Here is a 23,497-nt window from a genome sequence, read left to right as displayed (position 1 = left end):
AAATTAAAAAAGCAGAAATGTATTATTTGCATAAGTATTCACAACAAGGAACCTTACTTTTGATCCAGTTAGCTCTTATGACTTAAAGTCTATACGTCAAACTCATCCCTTCTGCAAACTCAATCCTTGCCAATGGTTAATTGTGGGATTTGGCTCCATGAACAGAGGGTGCTTCAGTCCAGTAAACACAATTAGAGGAGTATAGGTTCCTGCTCCACCCTGCATTGACCACCATGGAAGCTAGAGAATGGAGTGCTTTTCCACACTGTTGGTGGTTCCAAACAAACCACAGAGCAATCTTCTAATCCTCGATGTTGTGGTGTCCCTGTGTGGTTCCTGTGGCTGGCTGTAAACCCTGACACACAACGCTGCTGTTATTTGTGGGGTTTAACCTTCGTGTCCACTGACCCCTGACATGTTCTTTATTGTTATTTCAGAACATGTTGGGTGGGAGAAATTGGAGGAATTACCATTTTAAATGCTATGTTAATTCCAATCAGTAGATAAAGTGTTGTATTATTATTTACATTTACATTTATTCATTTAGCAGACGCTTTTATCCAAAGCGACTACCAAGAGATGTGAAAAACCAAATAAGTGCCAAAGGCAAGAACCATAAGAGCACTACTTTGTTTATTTATTACCTTCATCATGTATTATCAATTGTTATATTTTTAGATTGTTGTCTATTACTATATTGATTCACTTAGATTTTTCTATTGCAGTCTTTCAGGCATGTCACCTTGTCACCATGTTCCCCACGTCCTGTACTAAGACTAGGACAGAAGCTGTCAGAACCGTACAGAACATTCCGTCCATGTAAGCCAGTCTTACGTCAGTCAGAGGCTAACCCCTGAACTTTTTTCTGTTTACCTCACTACTAAACACACGTACACTTTATGATGACTTAACCTACTCAGTTGGTCAGACCATACTCTGACCAACTTACCATAAACTGTAAATGTGTAATCTAATATTTACATTTCTAACTTTTCATATTAGTTACTCAGATCATGGCCTATACTCAGTCCTAATTCCATCTTAAAATACCTATTATTGATATTGATGATATTTAAACATCATCTTTAGAAAAAAACTGCAGGGATATGATAGTAACACTGTGTTTCCAGATCAGATATTGCTGAAATGTACTGTACTTGGCTAGAAATAGCTAACAATGTTGCCAAAGCAGACCACAATGAAGGGACAACATTTATAATTATAAATATAAATCAGAGAACTTAATCATCATCCATCATAACACATACATTTAAATAAAGCCAAGTAACATGTAATGTATAATTATAATAATCTATTAAAAAATATTAAAAGTGGTATGTTTGGCAAATATTGACAAAGCAAACATACTGTACATACTATTAGCAAACCATTTGTTGCATATGAGGCTGTGACAAAGCATGGATAGCCTATGACAAGATCAATTAATAAACGCATTCATTAAATAACTAAAGAAACATCCACAAACATAATGACTATGCGTGTCTGCCAAAAGATGAATGGTGGGTGACTGAGTGAGTGAGTGGGTAATCAAAGTGTCAAGTAGTGTTGGTGCAGAAAACAAACAGTCCAGAAATACCAAAATGAAACAAAAACCTGTTTTGAGAGAGGTGTAAAATATTACACTTCTGTAGCAACTTTTTACTCTAGAAGTGAATATACACTTTCACACAATGGCAGAAATGCCCCACCTACTGGTGAATACTAACAACCCTGGTGATACTAACAACCCTGGTGAATACTAACAACCCTGGTGATACTAACAACCCTGGTGAATACTAACAACCCTGGTGATACTAACAACCCTGGTGAATACTAACAACCCTGGTGATACTAACAACCCTGGTGAATACTAACAACCCTGGTGATACTAACAACCCTGGTGAATACTAACAACCCTGGTGAATACTAACAACCCTGGTGAATACTAACAACACTGGTGAATACTAACAACCCTGGTGAATACTAACAAAGCTGGTGAATACTAACAACCCTGGTGAATACTAACAACACTGGTCAATACTAACAACCCTGGTGAATACTAACAACACTGGTCAATACTAACAACCCTGGTGAATACTGACAAAGCTGGTGAATACTAACAACCCTAGTGAATACTAACAACCCTGGTGAATACTAACAACACTGGTCAATACTAGCAACCCTGGTGGATCACATCACTCCAGTTCTGAGGTCTTTGCATTGGCTTCCTGTCCAACAAAAAATTGACTTTAAAATCCTGCTGTTGGTTTATAAAGCACTGAATGGTTTAGGGCCTAAATACATTTGTGATCTGCTGCTACCTTACGAACCATCCCGACCCCTCAGGTCATTTGGGACTGGTCTAATTTGTGTTCCAGGAGTCAGAACTAAAAATGGAGAAGCAGTATTCAGATTTCTGCTCCACATATCTGGAACAAGGTCCCTGAAAGCTGCAGGTCTGCTGAGACCCTCAGCTCCTTTAAATCCAGATTGAAGACTTTACTGTTTGCTGTTGCCTTTAATTGAACCAGATTCAAGGATATCAATTTCTGCATCTCACTCCTGCATTTTATTTCTTAAACTGCACTGCAACTTTTATTTTATTTCTTGCTTTTTGAATCTTATTGAATGTTCTTAATTGTTTTTAAATCTTGTTTTCTTTTGCATTATGTTTTGATGCTTTTAATGGTTTTATGTGAAGAACTTTGAATTGCCTTGTTGTTGAAATGTGCTGTACAAATAAACTTGCCTTGCCTTGCCTTGCCTTTCCTTGCCTTGCCTTGGTGAATACTAACAACACTGGTGAATACTAACAACACTGGTCAATACTAACAACACTGGTCAATACTAACAACCCTGGTTAATACTAACAACCCTGGTGAATACTAACGACACTGAGAATACAGGAAACACCTTTCTATGAGAGGCTGTGTAGGACTTAAATAAATGTTCAGCTCTAACTACTCATGTATAAATACATCAAAAACAGAAACAGGTTCATTGCCAAGTAGGTTTTCATAATCTTTCTTTGGTCTAATGATGCATACCAAAAAACATATAGTGCCAGAGAAAAAACAGGCAAGCACAAAATACTGTAACATAAGTGACAAATGAAAAATAGAAGAAGTTAGAAGTGTTATAAGAATGAGTGTAACACAGATAACAATCAGTGTCAGTGGGGGTCTCATGACTTGTTTATGAGGCCAGACTCTGTAAACCTACACACATTCATATGTGAACATATATAGATATGATTGACAAACAGACCCATGATTACACATACTACTGTCTCATACACATGCAGCAGAATTTCTTTGCACATTCTGTATATTATTTAACACATTCATAACTGAATCTGTTGCATATGATTACAAAAATGTAAAAAGTTAGATTTAGTTTAGAAGTGTTCCACATATATTTGCATATACGCTATAAATGTATGCCTGTTTTCCTGTCATATGTGTTTGCTCTTACATGCAGGTGTGCACCAGGCCCAGTTCTAGCACACTTTAGTAGGGTGGAAACTTCGCAGCACACCTCTCTCCCTGCTGTCCTTGACTTTTATACCACCCAACTAACCCATCAGCATTTAGTAAAAAGTATTATTTTTAACAATACATTTTTATGATTGGCTGAGCTAAAATAGACAAAATTAAAAATACAACAAAAACAAAAAAAACAGTGCCCCCCTCAGCCCCCCCTTAGAACCGGTTCCGTTGTGCACTGGTATTTGTATGAGTTGTTTCAATACTACAGTATAGGTAAGAAAAAATCTCAGTAGCATTTGGATGGCATTTTCAGTCAGACTCAAAGATGGAAGCAAAGAGCTCAAGTCACATTAGCTATTTGTAGACCTTTTGTAGATTCATCTTCAGCAGAAGCTTGAGATGTTGCTGACCACGTTTCTTCTGAGAAGAAACTCTTCTCAGAAGGTCTCTCTTTGTAACTCTTTCTAATCAGGTTAACGTGTACAATGTCATCTTGCTCATGTCTGGTTTGGCTCTGAACTATCCAAAGGCAACAATTCTTTCCCAGAGCAATATTCTGGTATAAGGTCATACTTTTGCATACTCTGGAATATGTAGTTGACCCTTGCTGGTGTATGTGCATGTATGGAGCTATTTTAACACAAATATAATTTTACATTAATAGTTTTTTATATGAAATTCAAACTGAATATTGTATTGGATTAGTTAATGGAAGTTGTTCATTAGGCCCTGTTGTTTTGGTATATACACAAGTTTCAACAAACCCACACAAAAGTGTACAATATTTGTTCTGATAAAGCAATGATAAATAAAGCAAAGCTTATAATCCCTATGTGCGATATTTCGGACAAAGACTTGGTACGTCATAGCCAAAGTTGCATTTTGATAAATTTTTTGAAACATTGGTTAATAAATTACACAGAGCATGCTAATGTTTCATTTAATGAAAATACATTCAATACATTGTTAGAACTGTCCATGCTGCTATGCATTTCCGGAGCTTTTTTGATCATACCAGCCAGGTCTATAAAGTGAAACAAGAAAAGGTTATTGTAGGATTATTTTTCAGCTCTCAACAACCACACCATTTAAACTAATAAGTCACAGTGGTTTTATCGTTTCAATACTCACGCATAAGCACGGTCTTGAACACCAATTCATATTCTTTTTCTGTGTTCCTTGCCAGGTCAATAGATGAGTAGAAGCGCAGCTCTGAAGGATACTGAGAGAAAGGAAGATTGAGCCTGAGGGGAATGATGCAGTTAGACATGGGCCCCTCAGCAAGTGCCTGATGCATTAGGTACTTGCACCATTCATCCACGATGAAGTTTGGGGTGATGAGAAGCGCTTGGCAGTGGCTGCTTTGCACAGCCCGGCACAACTCGGTGGAGATGGCACCTCCGGGACGGTCATCTCTCTGCCACAGAAAACAGCGAAGGCTGCGAGGTTGGGCTTCAAGGTATGATGCCATGCACATGGCTACTTCAACGTCTGCACGGCTATAACACAGACACAGGTCGTATTTCCGGGTCCAACGAACGGGTGAGGTGAGGACAGCAGGAAGAGAGGAAGGTGGGGGGGGGGAGGTGAGTGGCGATGATGATGATGATAACGGAGAGGCATCCCTGATCGTCCTTAATGACTCCTGGTCATCTGGTGCAGAGCTGTTGTGTATTGGGAGCTCTCTTTTAGATTGAACCCATTTTTGGCGGAACCATCCTGTCCGAGATGACATACATTTGGGTGAAAATGTAATGTTCGGTATCCCAGAATGTCACATAACCTAGTTTAAGTTGATGAATACAAATCAGGCTATGCAGGCTACTCAATACTGGTTCATTTGCATTTGTTGATTACTTTGCCAAGAGGCTATATTAACCCTCGTGCTGCCTTCGGGTCACATGACCCAAAGGTTCATAACGAACCATCGTTGTGTTTACCCAATTTTACCCAATACAAAAACAAATAAAAATAATTTTCTTTTAACCTTCGCAATGTGGGGGGTCTGAGACAGCCCAACGGTTAAAAGAAAATGCCTCACTTTGTTTTTGTATGCGGTAAAGTTGTCGCAACACGACGGTGGGTCACAATGACTGATGGGTCAGAACGACCCGAAGATAACACAAGGGTTAATTATTTTCTATAAAACAACTAAATTCTACTTACCAAACATGCTGTTGAAATCATTCTTCAATTATTGTTCATAGCCATCAAAAAAATGCAGGATGTCTCTCATTTGAAGGTCCCCTTACAGCTCTAACTTCAAAAACAAAAAGTGTGAGAGCCAAGTGCGAAAGCAGTGCTCCACACACTGATTCAAGCGACAGGAAAAATAAAAAACTGTTTGTGTTCACTGCATCTCATTGTTTTCGTCTTGTAGTCAAATTCGATTAATGATAGGACATTTTATACATGACTAACTTCAAATCAAGGAAGTAATACTATTTTGGGGAACTAGCAGAAATGACATCATAATAAATTGTTCCTCTTGGATGAAGCAGTAACCTAATCCAAAACAAAACAGAATATACCATTAGGCTATTGAACAGCTATTTTATCAATTATTTTGACTATATATTAACTTATGAATGATATATTTGAATTCACATCATCACTGATTGAGCCACTATATCTTTCAGGCCCTTAGCCAGCCAAGTTCCTTTTTTTATTTTATTATGCCAAGTACATAGCAAACATGTAAAAGATACTGTACATACAATGAAATGATAATAAAGGCAAAGCACCATCTATACACAGGGTCTATACATACACGTTTCACGGGGCAGAAAACCTTAATGAAATAAATAATAAAGTTGTTGTCTTAAGAGCTTTAAGATTCTTAGATGCTGAAATAGTCTGGACGTACTGTTGGATCTCTCTCCTAAAAACAATGAATAAGGGATTTTGATGAGTGAATTTACTGTGGTTAATGGAAAATGTTGCATGGAGCAATAATAGATTAATAATAAAGTATTCATTAATTTTAGCGTTTTGAAGAAGTACAGTACATCCTGAAAAAAACAGAGAACTCCGGAAGTACATTGCAGTTAATAAAATTTGAAAATTCGTTCCAAAAAATATGTTTTCGTTCGAACGACCCGAACCCTCAATGTCTACGTAACGGGCCTGACTTTATATCAGACTGTTCAGGCCTTTAAATATATATCTATGGTTCCGGCTCCTCTTTAGAAATCGACATGGAGACATCACGCGGCTCTCAGTTTTTGCACTATGCGCATCCTTTCGCACAGCCTTCGTTAGTTTAGTTTTTTACTTTTTTATTGACTCTTCAATAAAAAATAAAAAGACTCTTGTATATACAAGTATATACAAAAGTTACAATCTATTATTTATCAAATTATATCTTTCAACTTGTAATTCAAATCAATCATGTATCTATTACATTCATGCCTTTTTTCAGCGCAGCCAGATGTCCCAAAATCCCCGGAAGAATGCGTCATTTCCTTGTTCTGCAACTGACGTGTCTAAAGCAAATCAGTAGTTGCGGTGGTGTAAGGACTTGGAGGAAAATCAGACCAGTCTCATACTGTATATCTGGTAAGGTTTCCTCTAAGAAGAGGACACCATAAATATTCGCAGAATCATTCATTAATTTCCGTTAAACATTTGTTGTTTTTGTTTTGTTGACCCTTTTAATATCATCTCGTGTAGCTACGTGGTGGCAAGATGCTGGATTTCTTCACGATCTTCAGTAAGGGAGGCATAGTGTTGTGGTGTTTTCAGGGAACTGGTGTTACCGAATCCTTCACTGGGCCCGTGAACGCACTGATCCGCTCAGTAATCCTGCAGGTAAGATAGACTTGGAAATCAAGTGACAGCTGTCATGTTAACGTGCATCACAGCCATGTGTCGTATGGTCACAGTTAGCATGCCGTGGAACAGAGATAGCTAGCTAGCCTACCTACTTTCATCATACATCGTGGTACTCAGCTAGCACAACAACATCACCTCACGGTCGGGTTGGCTAGCTCGGTTTTACAGCTAATAACATTCTGCTTATGTAAAATAATTTGTCTTAAATAGCATTTAGTTTGTGCCCGATTGATTGTCCTGACTGATCGTCTGCTAGTTGGCTAGCTAGCTAACTAAGTAACATTAGCTAAATGACTGAAGTTGTTGCATAATCGACACTATGGAAAGTGTCTTAACTGGGGGTTGCTTTGGCTTTTACACATCGTGGGTTAGGTATATGGGCCATTTGAAGCTGCAGCATTGTTTTTAATTGCATTCACTGCATTAATTGAAATGATTGTGAAACTGTTTTCTGTGTTTTAGGAACGCAGTGGAAACAATTCCTTTACTCATGATGCCCTAAGTCTTAAGTACAAGTTGGACAATGAGTTCGAGTTGGTTTTTGTGGTAAGTTCTCCAATCTTTTTGTAAACCTTAGTTTCAGTATTTGAGTGATAAAATCTCAGTTCATTGATATGAAGTGTAATTTGCACTCATCTGCCAAGCTAACCATACTTTTATATTTTATGCTCAGGTGGGTTTTCAAAAAATTCTGACGCTGACATATGTGGACAAGCTCATAGATGACGTACAGCTTAAATTTAGGGATCGCTACAAGAATGAGCTGGAACAAAAGGGGGCTCTCAAGTTTTTGAACAACAACTTTCAGTTTGAGGATGACTTCAAGATGCTTCTCCGGTGAGCAATCAACACCCACACCATATACTAGTTGTTCCTTAATACAACACAGTCCTTTGAAATGTCCCAAATATAATGCTATATTGAAGTGGACATGTATTGTGCATGATTTATCAGTGAGGCGGAAGAGGGCAGCAAATCTCGAGGCCCTGTTTCCATGCGGGCTTTCAAGGAGTCCCAGAAATCCCAGAAAACTGTGAAGTCTATGATTGAGACGAAGGGAGGTGACAAGGCCAAGGAACAGGGTAGCAAGAAGAATAAGAATTCCAAAAAAGAGGGTAAGACTTCCATATCTAGAACATATGTGTGGTGTGTGCTAGTAGCTACTTACTTAGTACTTAAAGTTACTTACTAGCTAAATGAGAGCAGTAGAAAAAGACTTGTGACTCACACCAAGACTCCAACTGATGCCCTTTCTAACACTCCCTTCCAGTTTGGAGTGACCATTTAGTGATGACACACAGGAGTTTATGTCAACACTTGTTATTGCTGTAGCTTGTCTGGAACGGCTCTCATTAAGGTTCATCCTGGATATAACCATGCGTCGCTCTGGATAAGAGCGTCTGCTAAATGACTAAATGTTATTTTTTTTTCACTCTCTCCAGCTCCTGCAGCTGAGGTGGGGAAAGGGGAACAAGTCAAGGCACCTGCCGGTGGCCAGAACGCTGTGGAGAACGGCAACCAGGGCTTGACCAACGAAGAGATCATGCAGAAGAACAGAGAGCAGTTCTTCCGGAAGCGCATGGGGGCTCCTGTGGAGAAGCCCAGGTGAGGACCGTTCTCGAGTTCGAATGTCGCTCCTTTTTCGTGCGTGGTCGAAATCACATCCTCATAACGACTGTAGAAGGAGCAGGTGGGACTCTTTTTGGTCAATCTGAGAAAGCACTCACTTTGTCATGTGTTCTGTCCTGTCTCTCTTGGCTTCCAGCAAGTCTCCCAAGCCCCAGAAGCCCAAGGGGAAGGAGAATCGTGTGTGGGTGTTGGGAGGCAGCAGCACCAAGGAACTGGACTACAGTGACAGACAGAGCAATGGGAACGACCGCAACGATGTCCACGAAGTGGACCTGGTGCGTGCCTTTTTCAAAATGCATCAGGTCATTGTGAAGTGGCGTAATGGGACCTTTGGATCTGCAGTTAACGAGTACTGAGCTATCCCCATCCGCGGAACTGTTGGCAGGTGTTGGTTTAATGTGTGGTCATCAACTGTCCAGCTTGTTTTATGGGACACCGCCAGGTTACTCCATATTGATTGACCGACAGTGTTCTTTCATGACCCCCAGAGTCAAGTACAGTCTCCTAAACAAAATCAATGCCCACCGCAAGTAAAGACGGTAAACAATCCTTGTCACCTCTGCAGGGCATGCAGCTGAGGCCAATGTCAGGAGACCTGCTTCCAGTAGACAACGAATCCAGTGAGGGAGGAGACGAGGAGATGGAGATGGAGGAGGAAGAAGAGGAGGAGATGGTGGCTGTTGCTGACGCCAGTAAAAAAAGGTTAAAAGAAAAGAATAGAAAAGTTGGATAGAAAGTTGAACTTGAATACGGAGCATTGACATCCTGTGTTGTTATCTGAAGGGTCTCTTTCTCCCTTTTCCTACAGCTCCAAAAAGGGGGGTGGTTTTGGGGGGATGTTTGGGATGCTCAAGGGCCTGGTGGGCTCCAAGAGCCTGAGCTGCGAGGACATGGAGCCCGTTCTGGACAAGATGAAGGACCACCTCATCGGTATTCCACCTTGCACTCTTCCTTGGCAGTGGTCCACAGCTTGTGTGCTCTCTCTCATTCATTTCAGATAACCACTCGCACCGCACAAACGTCTTTGCCAATAATGGACAAAAACATGCTTTCCTCCCACTGTTTCACAGCGAAGAATGTAGCAGCTGAAATTGCCTCCCAGCTCTGTGACTCTGTCGCCAAGAAGCTGGAGGGCAAAGTCATGGGCACTTTCACCAGTGAGTTGTCCAAAAATGCTAAAATGTGGATTTGAAATATGGTTTTTAATATAGGCATTATACATATTTAATATACTGTTTAGCATTAAAACCTTCCCTGTCTCTCTTCTCGCTAGCTGTGGCCTCCACTGTAAAGCAGGCTTTGCAGGACTCTCTGGTCCACATCCTGCAGCCCAAGCGGCGCGTGGACATCCTCCGAGACGTCCTGGAGGCCCGCAGCCAGCGCCGGCCCTTCGTCATCACCTTCTGCGGGGTCAATGGGGTCGGCAAGTCCACCAACCTGGCCAAGGTGAGTCCCAGCACACTCCTCGGGTCTGTGAACCTGGGCCGTCTCATCCCCTTCTCACACCACCACTCCAAACCTGAACTTTTCATGCAATGGTCTATATCCCGAATCGCCATTTTATGGTTGTTCACCATAACTCCTTTTCACAACAGCCTCCTTCCTTAACAGCCTGACTGTGGTCGAGTAGCTAAGATTTGAGTGGGTTGTATTTTATCCTCAGTCGCCGTTTGTGTTGACTTGACTTGAAAAGGGAAATACGAGGTCACCTACCCTCCTGTTCTTTCATTTTCAACACTACATTCACATGAATACAGCTTCTATTGATTTTGTGTTAACATGCATGTAGGAGTTTAATTTTGAATCATTGCAAGAACCCTATCCCCCCGGTCACGCCAATTCTGCAACACAACTAGCCTGTACCCAAATCCCTTCAAGCTTAAGAGGTATAATTTCCATCACTAAGAAATCAATATATCCCCACCCCCGACCGTGTGCTTTTTTTTTCTGAATCCGGGTCCAGATCTCCTTCTGGCTGATCGAAAACGGCTACACTGTACTGATTGCGGCGTGTGACACGTTCCGCGCCGGGGCAGTGGAACAACTGAGGACCCACCAGCGGCGCCTCAGCTCCCTGCACCCCCCCCAGGAGCACGGGGGCCGCCCCGTGGTGCAGCTGTACGAGAAGGGCTACGGCAAGGACGCGGCAGGCATTGCCATGGAGGCTATTGCCTATGGTAAATACTGGAGAAATCCTTTCAGTCGCAATATGAAAAATAAATGCGCGCTATCACGTCGAATCATCCTATTTCAAGGAAGAAATAGGATGATTCCCCCCAGGGTTCTCATGACTGCATTTAATTTCCTCAGCTCGTAACCAGGTCTTTGACGTGGTACTGGTGGACACCGCTGGCCGCATGCAGGATAACGGCCCGCTGATGACAGCCCTTGCCAAGCTGATTGCCGTCAACATGCCTGATCTGGTGCTGTTCGTGGGCGAGGCCCTAGTGGGCAACGAGGCTGTAGACCAGCTGGTAATACAGCTTTATGGTTGTACTGGTAGTCTTGTCGCCTCATCTACATCTACCGTTCCTAGACTAATGATTGGACCGGCTACCTGTCTACCTACCTGCATGCACTCTGCCCCTGCACTTGACTGATAACTTACTGTACTTAGCTAACGTTACCGCAGCCAGCTGTTGATAGCTCACCAGCAATAGGTTAAAACTATTATATAATTTCCCAATACTAACATGCTTGCTTGAAAGTAGTGAGTACTAACGTTAGCCATGTTTATGTTCATTATGATAGTGTTGTGTGTGTTCTTACATGTGAATGCGACACACAGTGAAAAGATAGGGGAGAGGAGAACAGAGAAGCCTAAAACGGAGTTAATGAAAGCAGAGTACAACAGAGTAGAGTATAGTTGAGTCCTCATGAAGTACTCATAAATGATGCAAACCTTTGTTTAGAACCTTATTTTAGACATTTTTCTTTCAACCAAGTTTTAGGCTTCTCGGTTCTCCCCTCTCCTTTCACTGTGTGTGTGGGGAAAAAGTTTCGAAAGGTTGAAAAAATATTTTTGAAAAAAGTCCTCTCCTTTCCTTTCACTGTGAGTGTAGAAAAAAAAAGTCCTGTTCTTTTTTCGAAAATACATTTCAACCTTTCAAAACTTAACACAGTGAAAGGAGAGGAGAGCGGAGGAGAACAGAGAAGCCTAAAACAGAGTAGATGAAAGCAGAGCACTATTTTCTTTAAATAGATATATTCTTTTTGCCTTCTGCCATACTCCATGGTAGCTTTGTAGACTAGCTTACGTTTGTTGTGCTTGATAGCCAGGAAATGAAAAAAGCAATGACAAGAAATAAAATAGCTAGCTTCGCAAAACTTGCCTACACCAGCTTTAAGATGGGAGAATCTTTCCTCTTGTTGTTTTTGAAAAATGTTCAGCTCTGCTAATGTATCTATGGAGCAGTGGTTAGGCGTATTGTCACATCTGACCTGCAGAGGGCAGTGTCAACAATTTTTTTTTAAGCTGTTTTCCCCAACTAAACTTTGCCCAAACATTAGTATTCCTCATAATTGGTACACCTCCCATAGTTCGGACTCCAGGTTGCCTGACTAGTGCTCTGTTTCCAGGTGAAGTTTAACCAGGCTCTGGCTGATCACTCCATGTCTGACAAACCGCGACTCATAGACGGGATCGTTCTTACAAAGTTTGACACCATCGATGATAAGGTATGCAACATTCCAAAGAACGCCATATTGAAGAATATTTTTATCTTTTGAATGAATACGAATCTATCAAATGTTAAATTGAATGTAAAAAAATTAAATAATACTGTACTATTTACAGCATCTAGGAAATCACACTTATTTTGTAAGCTGGATTGATTACTTGGCTAATGACTGTTGATGTTTTGAGTGTTGAATCTCAGAGGGGTCATGTGGGGGCTGACATTCCTCCTCCTCAACCCCCCAGGTTGGTGCTGCCATCTCCATGACATACATCACAGGCCAGCCCATCGTGTTCGTGGGCACTGGACAAACCTACAACGACCTGCGCAGCCTCAATGCCCGTGCTGTGGTCAGTGCCCTCATGAAGGCCTGAGATATACAGGGTTACTGTCGTCTGCTGCCATGACAAACGCAAAACCACACTTTCAAAGTTTGATGGTCCTGCTAAACTTCGGCTCATCCTAACCAACCCTTTCCTCGAGATCATAGCAAAGGCTACTTACACACAGGCTTCCTCCCTCCCTACCACCATCCAGGAAACGTGGACAAATGATGACTTTCAAGCTCAACTGGAAAGAAGCGAGAAATAGTGCTACAAGGAATTTATAACCCGTTGGGCCAAATCAAACATGTACCTCAAATTGTGCTTAATCTTTTAAATTACGACAAAATCTTGTGACGTCTTATAAAGCTGACAACTTTCCCAGATCAACAGCCAATCAAAGCGAGACTAGAGTATATTATTCCTTCTCAGTGTACTGGATCTAAATTGGCTTTTCTTTTTGTCAGATGACTCATTTTTTCAATGAAACAAGGTCACGGGTGGAAGACTGTCTGGTTGTGACAGTCTCCTCATCCCAGTGAAACGCTTAGTGACCATAGTGCCTAACCCTTGTCAGTGTCCCCCCAAAAACATTGTCACTGCAGTCACCACATCAGCAGGTCTGACCTTCACCCGGTATCTCTGTCTGTCTCTCACTCATGGGATGGACTCTTCAAGAAATTAAACAATAAAATCTTGGGCGTAAGAACGTGATGTGCTTTTTAAATTGTATTTATGGTCGTTCAACTCATTACCCACACTTGAATCTTAAGGCCTAATAAATCATAGACGTTAAGCTCCTGTCTTTATGAGGAAGAAGTCACCTATATAAGTTCACCGCAGCACTGATTCGTTTTAATATGAAAAAGTACTCAGTTCTTCTGCAGTTTTATTGGAGATCAAGAACCTCCATTTGTGGTGGCAGCAGGTAAACGGGGACAAAAAAATGTAAATGTATGTTTTTAACAGGCCCCACAGAAGTTTCCATGGGCTACACTTTGTATGTGTGGACTGACTGCTGGAGCACTGTAGGCCTATAATTTATTCCCCCCCCCTTTGTAAATTTGAGAATATATGTCTTAAATTTCTCCATACCATGTATGTTGCAGTGGTGCAAAGAAAGAACTGTCATGATTTGAGAATGTAAAATATTTCTAAATAAAAGCTACGATAGCCTGTAAAGTATTTTTGTGAGTGTGAATGTTTCGTTTTGCAACTGTTGCATTCAAACTGATGGGACCAGCTACTGAAGTGAACTAGACATGGATTTCATTTCATGAGAAACCACTATAGTTTTTTTCACAGGTGATTTACTGAGGGATGAATACTGAATGAACTGTGGTATTTTTTTTTTTTTTTTTTACAGTAATATTAACATCTAAAAGACTTCACTGAAATGATTCAAATGACAGACAAAATACATTTATGGCTACCAAAGTCTTTATTTTAAAAATAGCAAGTATAAATACCTAAAACCTTTCACAGAAACACATGCAATACAATAATAAAAATACAAAAAGGCTTTAAAAGTTTTTTTTGCACGGGAGTGGATTGCCATCATTTACATAGTTCCTCTCCTAACTGTAAAGTCATAGCCCAATATGCATCTGAAGATTAGATTAATGCCCATGTCCTACATTGCCTAACATGTATATACGAACAGACTGCTGACTGTCAAGTATTGCTTTTGAGAGTGCACATTAAGTTTGCTGGTTTAAGTTAGAATCATGTAAATACATTCCAGTCAAACTGGTTGGCAAGAACTATTCTCAGTGATTGTGCTCGCTGAACATGGAAGGCCAAGCCTCCAGTGAGACGCATGTATAAGAGGGCAGTATTGTTGAGCATGTCGTGAGGGGGTAGAGCGCTGACGTAAGCGTGAAGGTCCGTTGCAGTACATTCTTCCATGCCTTCCTCTCCTCCAGGTGGCAAGGCAGTGTGGCAATGTTCTTGTTGTTGTCACCTCCCTGTGCGCTGAGCAGCACTGTGTATTTGTGAATGATTCAAGTTGGAAAACCATAACGAGGCCTTGTGTCCTTTCCATCTCTACTGTGGTGTTCCAGAGGCCTTCCCAACATCCTACTGGAGGCAGGGAGGAGGGGTGTCTAGGAGGCGTTGCCTGGCTGGGACTGCAGAGGGTTTTATGTATTTTACCGTTATCTTCACACAAAACAATGTTCCTTCCCTTTGTGGTGCAAACCAATTATGCACTTGAAACAAGGTGCGAGGGCATTAAGTCTCTCCGGGCCCAAATTTGAGTTGTAGATCCAAAGTAAGTGGACCTTAGTAGTAGTACTGTAGTAAGCGGACTGAACCCCCCCAAAAAAAACATAACTGATCCTCCTCAAGTGTGTACCTGTCAAAAATCGCATTCTGGGCAAAAACAGAAGGAAAAACGAAGTGAACGGCTAGGAAACAAGAACCAACATCTGCCATCTAGCCACTGGACTGACATGCAATACAGGAAAGCAAGGGTTGTGTGAAAATCGTGTGTGTTGTGTGTGCGCGATGGGGATACATGGATTTAGAGGGGGGTTTCAGTCCTTCAACGCTTGTTCAAGGGTGCCATCTTTTACTAAAAGCATGCAAGGAAGGAGGGAGGGACCTTGGGAGAAGTTGACAAAAGGTGACATTTGGAAAACACCTCTTGCATGCGAGCACTGACACCAAAGAGAGGGGCGCGATCCTAACCTTGAAGGAGGTTTTTTGGAGGGTTGAAGCCATTCTGGGGCTCCTCTTCCTGTGAGGGAGATCCTGTGAAAAACAGATATGATGAATCACACCGTCGACACCATGGCAACGGCGTGTTACAGGAAATAACATAGGAACAGTCAGTAGGGGCCATGTATGCAAAAATGCCCTATCAAATTGAAGTGCAAAAATATTAATGCGCTTGCTTAAATTAAAACAAGTACATTTGGCTACCAGTGCAGTAAGACAATTTCAGTTGCTAAGATTTCTTAAAATAATGTGTGTGTCCCTAGATGAGACATTTATATGAGAAACAAGTCCAACTAGATTTAAAATCTAAGAACAAGATAATGTCATACTGGTGGATAGGGTGGGCTCAGCTTACACAATGCTTACACACTCACACACACACACACGTGTGGTAGTGTGTGTGCGTGCTCGCATGTTTGTGAGGGGTCATTCTTACCCCAGCCGTTCGTCCCCGTGTCCCGGTTACAGATCTCGTTGGCGAGCCGCTCAAAATACTCAGGCAGGTCGGCGTACTCGTTGCCGTAGGAGATGACCTTGATGCCCTTGTCCAGCATGTTGTCCCTCAGCTTCTTGAACTCGCCCACGTCCTCGCGTCGCACCAGCATGAAGTGCTCCAGGTCCGACTTGTGCTTGACCGCCTCCAGGAACAGAGCCTGAAAGGTGGTGTCGTCCACCGTGCGCCCGCAGCCCAGGAACACAAACGACTTGGCCTCGTACAGCTTCTGGATCTCCCTCTGTCGGACGGGGAAAAACATTGCACTCTTTTGAAAAGAATTGCCTTCGTAGCCTCTTAAACATGCATCCTCTTGAACATGTGCGTAGATACGTCTGTTCCAACTGCAAGTTTTTGCAGTTTTGCTGTTCTCCAGCTCTGTGCTTACCATAACCTCTGTGTTGCGCAGTACATTCTGGTAGCCAGCAGGGTGCAGTACGATGCCGCTGGGGTTGGTGTACACGCCGTGGATGTGCAGCACACTCAGCCGCCTCTTCTCCTGAGCCCACTCCAAGACCTAAACACACACACACACATTTCACAGTCCATCACACCCAATCCTGTTCCAACTGGCAGGCAGGTAAAATCCCTTCAGCTGTCGAGGGGACATTAGTTCTGATATAGAACAGACATAAATACCACACCTGAGGGGCAAACTGTGAGGCTTCTGAGAAATATTGTAGATTCATGTGCATTTATGTAAGACTGTGTCTTCACTCTATACATTAATCATTGTGAAGTCCATTTATATGTACAAGCCACAGAGCAGTTAGAAAATGTTGAGGAAACGATTGATCACTTTCCTGAAATTCCAGTTTTGCTCAAATATACTTTTCAGATAAGCCCTCTTTATAAACCAAAGACAAATATTAGGAAACTTTATAACAACTGTGACAGTTTAAACTTTGAACCTGCCACAGTGTCTTCTTCACCGAGTCACGCAATAATCTGTCATCTCAATACAAAATCCTTTTGGTGTTAGTAGCATTTTCCTGTAGCTGATTCCCATTAAAAAGTATGCAGGACTACTTTGACTACATTGTGTGTATGAGTAAATTAATATGGAGCTACTTTAATATTTGAACATCCTCCTTCTTAAACAGTTTTGGTTAGAATACCTAGGATACCCTTATCTTACTTTCTTGTATTTTTTAAAAAACTTATTAAAAGTTGGCTTTTTATGACAAACTAGGTTTTTCGCTGTTATTCCTGTTCATTGCTGCTGTAATGGTGCAATTTCCCCTCAGGAATCAATTAAATCCGCCCTACCTGTGTAATCAATGTTTATCATCGAATTTGACATGTATCCAACAGCCACGAGTCCAGCAACACATTCAAGCGAAACCACGGAAAGCGCCAAAAAAGCTGGTGTTGACTGGCGGTGCGGGCAGGACACCCACCTTCTTCTCGTCTGTGAGATCCAGGGACTCCAGCTTGGTGCCCTGGTGGGCGGCGTAGATCTCCAGCAGGTTGTCGAAGTTGGTGGTGAGAACGAGCGCGCCGCTCTCCATCAGCTGCAGTACGGAGCGCAGCAGGTGTTTTCCGGCGTGTTCCATCTTGCACTCCAGGTCGTCGAACACCTCGTACAGGCAATCCTTGAAAAAGGTGGAGCGCACGTTGCCTGTTCTCTGCAGGGACACCGAGAGAGATGTGAGTAGCAATAGATGTTTAGACATTATGGGGTGTCTGAAAACTCGCCAGCTGCCGATCATAGACAAAATTATTGACCCCAACACAAATGGGTTAGGTGAGACTTTTCTTTTTACTTTGGGAATAAAACATGTAAAGGAAATGATAATAGACTTTCCTGATAAAAAATTAAACCCCCCAAAAAACCTAGTTAGCTACACCTATAAATCGGGAGCAGTATTTTAGCCAAGATCTTATTAAATACTTTAACTGGGGCAGGCTCTGTGGTCAGAAAGCACTCCTCGTCCTAGTTATGTGATAGTGAGACAGAGAGGTGGTCATGACATTATTTGTCATGACATCAGCTTTGCTGATGAAAAAGCAGCTTGACAGTGGCGGTGCACAGAGAGCCTAACGGTCATGGAAAACCCTTCTTCCGATAAGCGGGCCATGGCCGTCATAGCGGCCATGAGATTTAAGGCTGTGTCTGTAATGGATAAATCTCATTACACTGAGCTGAGCCTGACTACGCACTGCACACACACACACACACACACACATTTCACCAGGCAGTGGCTGGGGCAAAACAGAGAAGGGAGAGAGATAGACCAAGAGGGGGGAGGAAGGTTAAGGGGGGGGGAGAGGGAGAGACAGGAAGAGCAGCCACTATGAATAGCAGACAGCGCTGCCCGAAGGTGATCTTAGCACCACAGTAGAGTGGCCTGCAGATCTCTGTGGATTAGATCTGGTGGGCCGAGCGGCACAATCCACTTTCCACAGGAAGAAACTCATCATCTCCCAACCCTCCCTCTGTTGTCCAGTCACTGCAGTTGTCCATTTGTCTGGTACCTTCGTGTTAACGCCCAGAGTGAAGCATATCCTTGCTGCCTGATGCTGTGGTGTGCATTCACCTCAAATAGGGATCATGGACCCATACAAATAGTGTCATTAACAAATATAAAACAGATATAAATAATATAAATCAGATAGTTAATTCAAATGCTGTTAGGCCCTTTAACAACATCATAAGGGAATTTGTGTCAAACATTCTCTTAAGTCTACCTTCAGATCAGTCTCGTTATGCCAAGTTTCGTGCCAACAGACAGTCCTAATCCAGAGTGATTTTGCTTTGCTAATAGTGTACATGTACATGTAGCACAATTATTTACAACTGGGTTAAACCGGTAACACTGAATTTGATACTTGGCACTTCTTGTGAGATTTTCTCATTGCAAATGTTTTCCAGAGTCATAGCAATCAGGAGGAAAACCAAATGATGCTGTTTGGGGTTGTGGAGCTGCACTGGAACACAATGGGGCTAGGGGAGGATTACTTCAGAGCTGGAGAAGTATTTGCCCATAGGGTGCACTGATGTCTAACACAACCTGATAATCATCATGTCTTGTCTTGTGAGATACCCAGTCGGATAAGCCATTTTTTTTTTGTTATCCATGCATGGGTCTAAAGAAAATAGAAATAAAAAGGATATGAGTTGGTTTGTTTTCATCCAAGACAGCAAAACCATTCAAACCTTTTCAGGAACCCACAAACCCGGCAACAACAGGCAATGTGGGGGGGGAGGGAGGGGGGGGGATAAAGCCACTAAGCACATTTTGTCCCAGTTGTGACAACAGGCCGGCTGCTGAAACAAAGCATGTTTTTGCAATGTTAAAGATGCGATGAGACATAACTAACACAAGGCGCAAGTGGTATTAAGGCTTGATCGGCCTGGTACGGTCTAACCCAACCTGGTATGAGGGGAATGGAACAATACGGAGATCCACAAATGTGTTTACCCTTGAATCTCTCCATCCCTTAGCCATGGTTCGTTGGTTCGTTGACTTATTAAGACAAATCAATGGGAGTTTTTTTTTAAGGGGGATTTTTTCCCCTACTGAATTAAGGAGAAGGTCTAAAACGTGACAATGTTAGCAGTGCCACAGGCTTGCACCTTGCTGTATTCTAAATCAGGGCAATGGGCACAGCAGAGATGCTGAACAAAGAAAACAATCTATTACCCATGTTACAGCATATGCTTCCTACCATATGCTTCGATAATGGGCGTTTATTCAAGTGTCAGATCTAACCTGTACCTTGAAAACGTGTAGAATTACACGTGAAAGCTGGATTTAATCCAAGAGCCTTTATTCATCTTGTCTAGCCAGATGCTGTTAGTGCAGACGTGAGCATGTGTGACTGACTGTGTGCAGGAACCAGGATAGAACAGAGTGGAAGCCTTCATTGTTTTTCTTCATATCACTGGGTGTGTTTGTGGGACGTTGGGAGTCTTACCGGAGAAAGCTTCTGGATGAGGTCATGGGCCACGTGGACCAGGTTCTTGTCCTCCTGCAAGCTCTTCTGAAAGCGCCGGCTCTCCTCCTCCTCCAAGAGGTCAAAGTCATTGGCTGCATCCAGCAAGGCCTGGATGAGACCCTTCCAGGAACGCAGAGCAGGAACCTGGGGGGCCACAGCTGAGCTCACCCCCGTACCAATCACTAAGACCAGCTCGGGGGCACGCTTGGTCTTCAGGCTGGGCAGCAATTTCCTTTGGGGCAGGCAGAGATTGAGTGATGGTTCCATTGATGGTGCCCAAATCCTTAGACAACATGAAGGTTAAACAAAGTATGGAAAGCTTACTCAGCTGGGTTCTGATCTCACGCTTACCTCGAAATAAGGTACAGGACACTAGATCAGTACAGTGACTAGTTCAATACATTCTCTATTAGTCCATCTGACTAAGACTAGCTATGTCAATGGTACCGAATATTACACGTGTGAAGTGATCATCATTCTTGTACCTACCGAGGTTTTTTGGTGTTTGAGTCAACATCTTGAGGTTCAGCAGCTCGCTTCTCAGTTTTCACCGCCACTACAGAGGCCATTCGGCTCCTGTAAATCGAACATTATCCGTTTTTCACCTCTTATCAGTTTGACAAGCCTTAGCAAGACAACGTGGCCATACCACTATCAATGGTTGGCAGGCGACTGCATAGTAAAAGGCTGTACAGCTCAATTTTTACATATTTGGGTCTTTAATGTCATTATAATAGGATGAAACTGCACCTAAAGGTGTAACATTTACACATGTAAATAAACTACAAGGAAATGAAAAAAACACTCGCACTGTCCAACTCAAAACTCTCAAAAACTGTTATGTGTCCATACAAGCCACATGATCATACAACAAATCGAGATATCAAACTGGATACCTGGCCAATTTAGCAAGCACTATAGGAAGGAGAGCTTCTAATAGCGCGCAAGACCAACAAGCAAGGGGTAATTTGATTTGACTCTACCGGGCAACACATCGCCATGTGGCCGGGCCGAAGCAGACTTCATCATCACCTTCGCTTGTTGGCAGTAAATGAATAAATTAATCGCTGCCTCCGTACCTTTCGGCCCGCCCGGGCAGATAAAATGAAAACGCAGTAAATCAATTCCCGTTTTGGCAAACTTTGCCAACATGACTAGAACTCTAGGAGTAAGTAGTTAGCTAGCTTGCTTTTAGCTACCATCTATCATTTGAGCAACACAATTTAAGTCATGAAGACACTGGACACTTAGCGTTAAATGGACACTTACCCTGGTAAATCCCACTTTTATTTATTTCGGTCAGTGGAAACCGCCTGCCTGTTACACCTCAGCAGGTACAGATCAGATTAGTCAAACTGACGAGTTAGCCCGATTGTAGTTCCTTAAAGTTAGCTAAACTAGCGAGCTAACTAAACTAGCGCCTTTGAAATCCAAGGAAGATAGATCAAGACGAATAATTTAGATTTAGAATACCTTCGCTTTAAAAGCAGATCGTTGCAATTGGTTCACTTGACATGTCGAGTGCATTAAGCGGTTAGCTAGATGTTTTCCTTAGCAAATCTATTCAGCTAACAGATTTTCTCAGTTGACTTCCCCTGTGTACACAACCTGTCGGCTCTCATGCAGCTGGAGTTCTGAATATTACCCACTCAGTACTGGTGACAGTGTGCGCAGCTGCTGCCCCAAGTACAGTACGCCACTGAGTCAACTCGGTCGTTCGCTGATCCGCTGTTCGGGTTGGATGTTTTGAAACGCATACAATTCGTCGATAGACTTTATTTATTATCTTCAGAATATTTTATGACTTGCTGCTATGCATTTTACGTGAAAACCTGTGGTTTAAAATCTTCGTTTAAAGGTGGCCTGAGACCTAGTTAAATTATTTAGGAAAGTGTTCTGTGGCTTAAATACGGTCTGTCCACGAGCAGAACAGAACACAGTATTCTACCTGATGCAGTAGGCTGCCACACTTTGCAAAAGGACTGGATGTCAACAGGTGTCACAGTCCACAGCAATTGAGACTGTCTAATCAGATACATACGTTTAAATATAAATTACACTACATCTTATATTTAATCACTCAAAAGTCGGAAAGTTGTTTCAATGAAATAATTTAACTAATTTATTGAATGAATGCTGAATGCCTTCCCTGACATACGAAATGATCGTGTCTGTGTAAGAAAACGTTCTCCTCTCAGTGAAAACTTGTGTGGCCATATGGTGTTGTATTGTGCCTGTGTTTCTGATCAATTAGAGAAGGGTGCCATACTATTTACTCACACTACTGATAAGACATTTGTTGCCCACCATAAACTTCTCCCTGCAATTGTGTGCTTCTCTTGTATTTGGCAAATGCTTTTTACTACCAGCCTCTTGGTGACAGTGGCATCCTACAAAGTTTATACACTAGAATCCTTCAGAAGAGACCCGAAGACTACGTTATGTGTTGCACATTAGTCATAAGTCATTAGTCTGCGTATTGAGACTGGGACCATACTATTGAATACGAAATTCACTTTCATCCAGTTGATGCAACTACATATTTCATTGTTTGTCTCCTAAGGTGACACATACGCACACAACTGTAATTCTTGCCACTGTACAACCGCTATAAGAAGTGTTTGTATTGTGATGTGTCATTGGTGAGCATGTTGTAATCGGAGATAAGGAAAATAAACACGTTTTGAGAATATTATGTGGCTCACTATACATGTGTTGTTTGTATAAGCCTCAACAGGGTGTGGGAGTGTGTGTGTGTCTATGGTCACAAATTGTCTGTTATCAATGCAGCTATGTCATGAAAATTATAAATGTACATCAGCTAACGATAATGACAGTTACATCTTCTATCATTAAAACTGTGATTCAATCCTTATTTTGTCTATATTAGGAAGGTGTTGCTTCAAACCAATTTGTTAAAATGGTTCCATCTGCTGGTAGACAAAAGAATGGCAGCTGCAGAAGATTAGGACAAAGGTTCACAAGGCACTGCTGAGCTAAGAATATTTTTTTCTTTTTCTGCTTAGTTTGCTGAAAACATAATCAAATTTATCAAAATCAAATTTATTTGTATAGCCCTTTTTACACGCAAGCATGTCACAGAGGGCTTCACATATGCCCATAGAACTGCCCCTCAACCAACCTAAACCCTCAAGGGTTTAGGTTTAATGTGGTTAGTGGAGAGACAATTGCAAGTAGCCTAACAAAGAAAGGACTCCCCCCTGAACAAGTCATTCTTACCAAGTTGAAGCTAAAGCCTAAAAGCCTTTCGTAGACTTTAGTCAAAGCTTCAATCATAACCTTCTTTATATTCAGTTGTAAAAGTGAGTCCTGGAGAAGTAGTGCAATTAGAGAGCAAAATATAGTTGGAGGAAACATTAACTCATCACA

General features: G+C 42.0%; 3 protein-coding genes across 8 annotated transcripts; 1 reads left to right on the top strand and 2 right to left on the bottom strand.

Moving 5' to 3' along the window:
- Nucleotides 1–3,045: 3,045 nt before the first annotated feature.
- tirap (toll-interleukin 1 receptor (TIR) domain containing adaptor protein) lies at nt 3,046–5,896 on the bottom strand. 2 transcript variants are annotated; one of them, XM_062473901.1, is made up of 3 exons: nt 5,655–5,896; nt 4,620–5,207; nt 3,047–4,512 (listed from the first exon to the last, which is right to left on the bottom strand). In XM_062473901.1, the coding sequence occupies exons 1-3, from the start codon at nt 5,659–5,661 to the stop codon at nt 4,403–4,405; spliced, it is 705 nt and encodes a 234-aa protein (XP_062329885.1). In that variant the 5' UTR covers nt 5,662–5,896; the 3' UTR covers nt 3,047–4,402. The 2 variants fall into 2 exon arrangements, with proteins under 2 accessions (XP_062329884.1, XP_062329885.1); XM_062473900.1 differs by lacking the exon at nt 5,655–5,896 and having other exon boundaries at nt 3,046–4,512; nt 4,620–5,351.
- Nucleotides 5,897–6,891: 995 nt separating this feature from the next.
- On the top strand, nt 6,892–14,136 carry srpra (SRP receptor subunit alpha). Its single transcript, XM_062473893.1, has 15 exons — nt 6,892–7,046; nt 7,161–7,298; nt 7,785–7,868; nt 7,996–8,159; nt 8,277–8,437; nt 8,765–8,927; nt 9,088–9,226; nt 9,517–9,653; nt 9,760–9,881; nt 10,022–10,108; nt 10,225–10,397; nt 10,915–11,128; nt 11,262–11,425; nt 12,531–12,629; nt 12,874–14,136. Exons 2-15 carry the CDS (start codon nt 7,176–7,178, stop codon nt 13,000–13,002), a joined length of 1,959 nt encoding a protein of 652 aa, XP_062329877.1. The 5' UTR covers nt 6,892–7,046; nt 7,161–7,175; the 3' UTR covers nt 13,003–14,136.
- A 233-nt stretch (nt 14,137–14,369) lies between these two features.
- Nucleotides 14,370–21,772, bottom strand: fam118b (family with sequence similarity 118 member B). Of its 5 annotated transcripts, none has more exons than XM_062473896.1 (8): nt 21,377–21,772; nt 20,597–20,683; nt 20,087–20,390; nt 17,566–17,793; nt 16,554–16,682; nt 16,109–16,406; nt 15,643–15,705; nt 14,370–15,324 (listed from the first exon to the last, which is right to left on the bottom strand). In XM_062473896.1, the coding sequence occupies exons 2-8, from the start codon at nt 20,674–20,676 to the stop codon at nt 15,311–15,313; spliced, it is 1,116 nt and encodes a 371-aa protein (XP_062329880.1). In that variant the 5' UTR covers nt 20,677–20,683; nt 21,377–21,772; the 3' UTR covers nt 14,370–15,310. The 5 variants fall into 5 exon arrangements, with proteins under 5 accessions (XP_062329880.1, XP_062329878.1, XP_062329879.1 ...); XM_062473894.1 differs by having other exon boundaries at nt 14,370–15,080; XM_062473895.1 differs by having other exon boundaries at nt 14,370–15,080; nt 21,581–21,772.
- Between the last annotated feature and the right edge of the window lie 1,725 nt (nt 21,773–23,497).

The sequence above is a fragment of the Osmerus eperlanus genome, chromosome 11 (assembly GCF_963692335.1).
Source record: "Osmerus eperlanus chromosome 11, fOsmEpe2.1, whole genome shotgun sequence".
Taxonomy (NCBI): Eukaryota; Metazoa; Chordata; class Actinopteri; order Osmeriformes; family Osmeridae; genus Osmerus; species Osmerus eperlanus.
The sequence above is the reverse complement of the archived record's forward strand: the minus strand, read 5'-3'. Positions and strand labels throughout refer to the sequence as shown.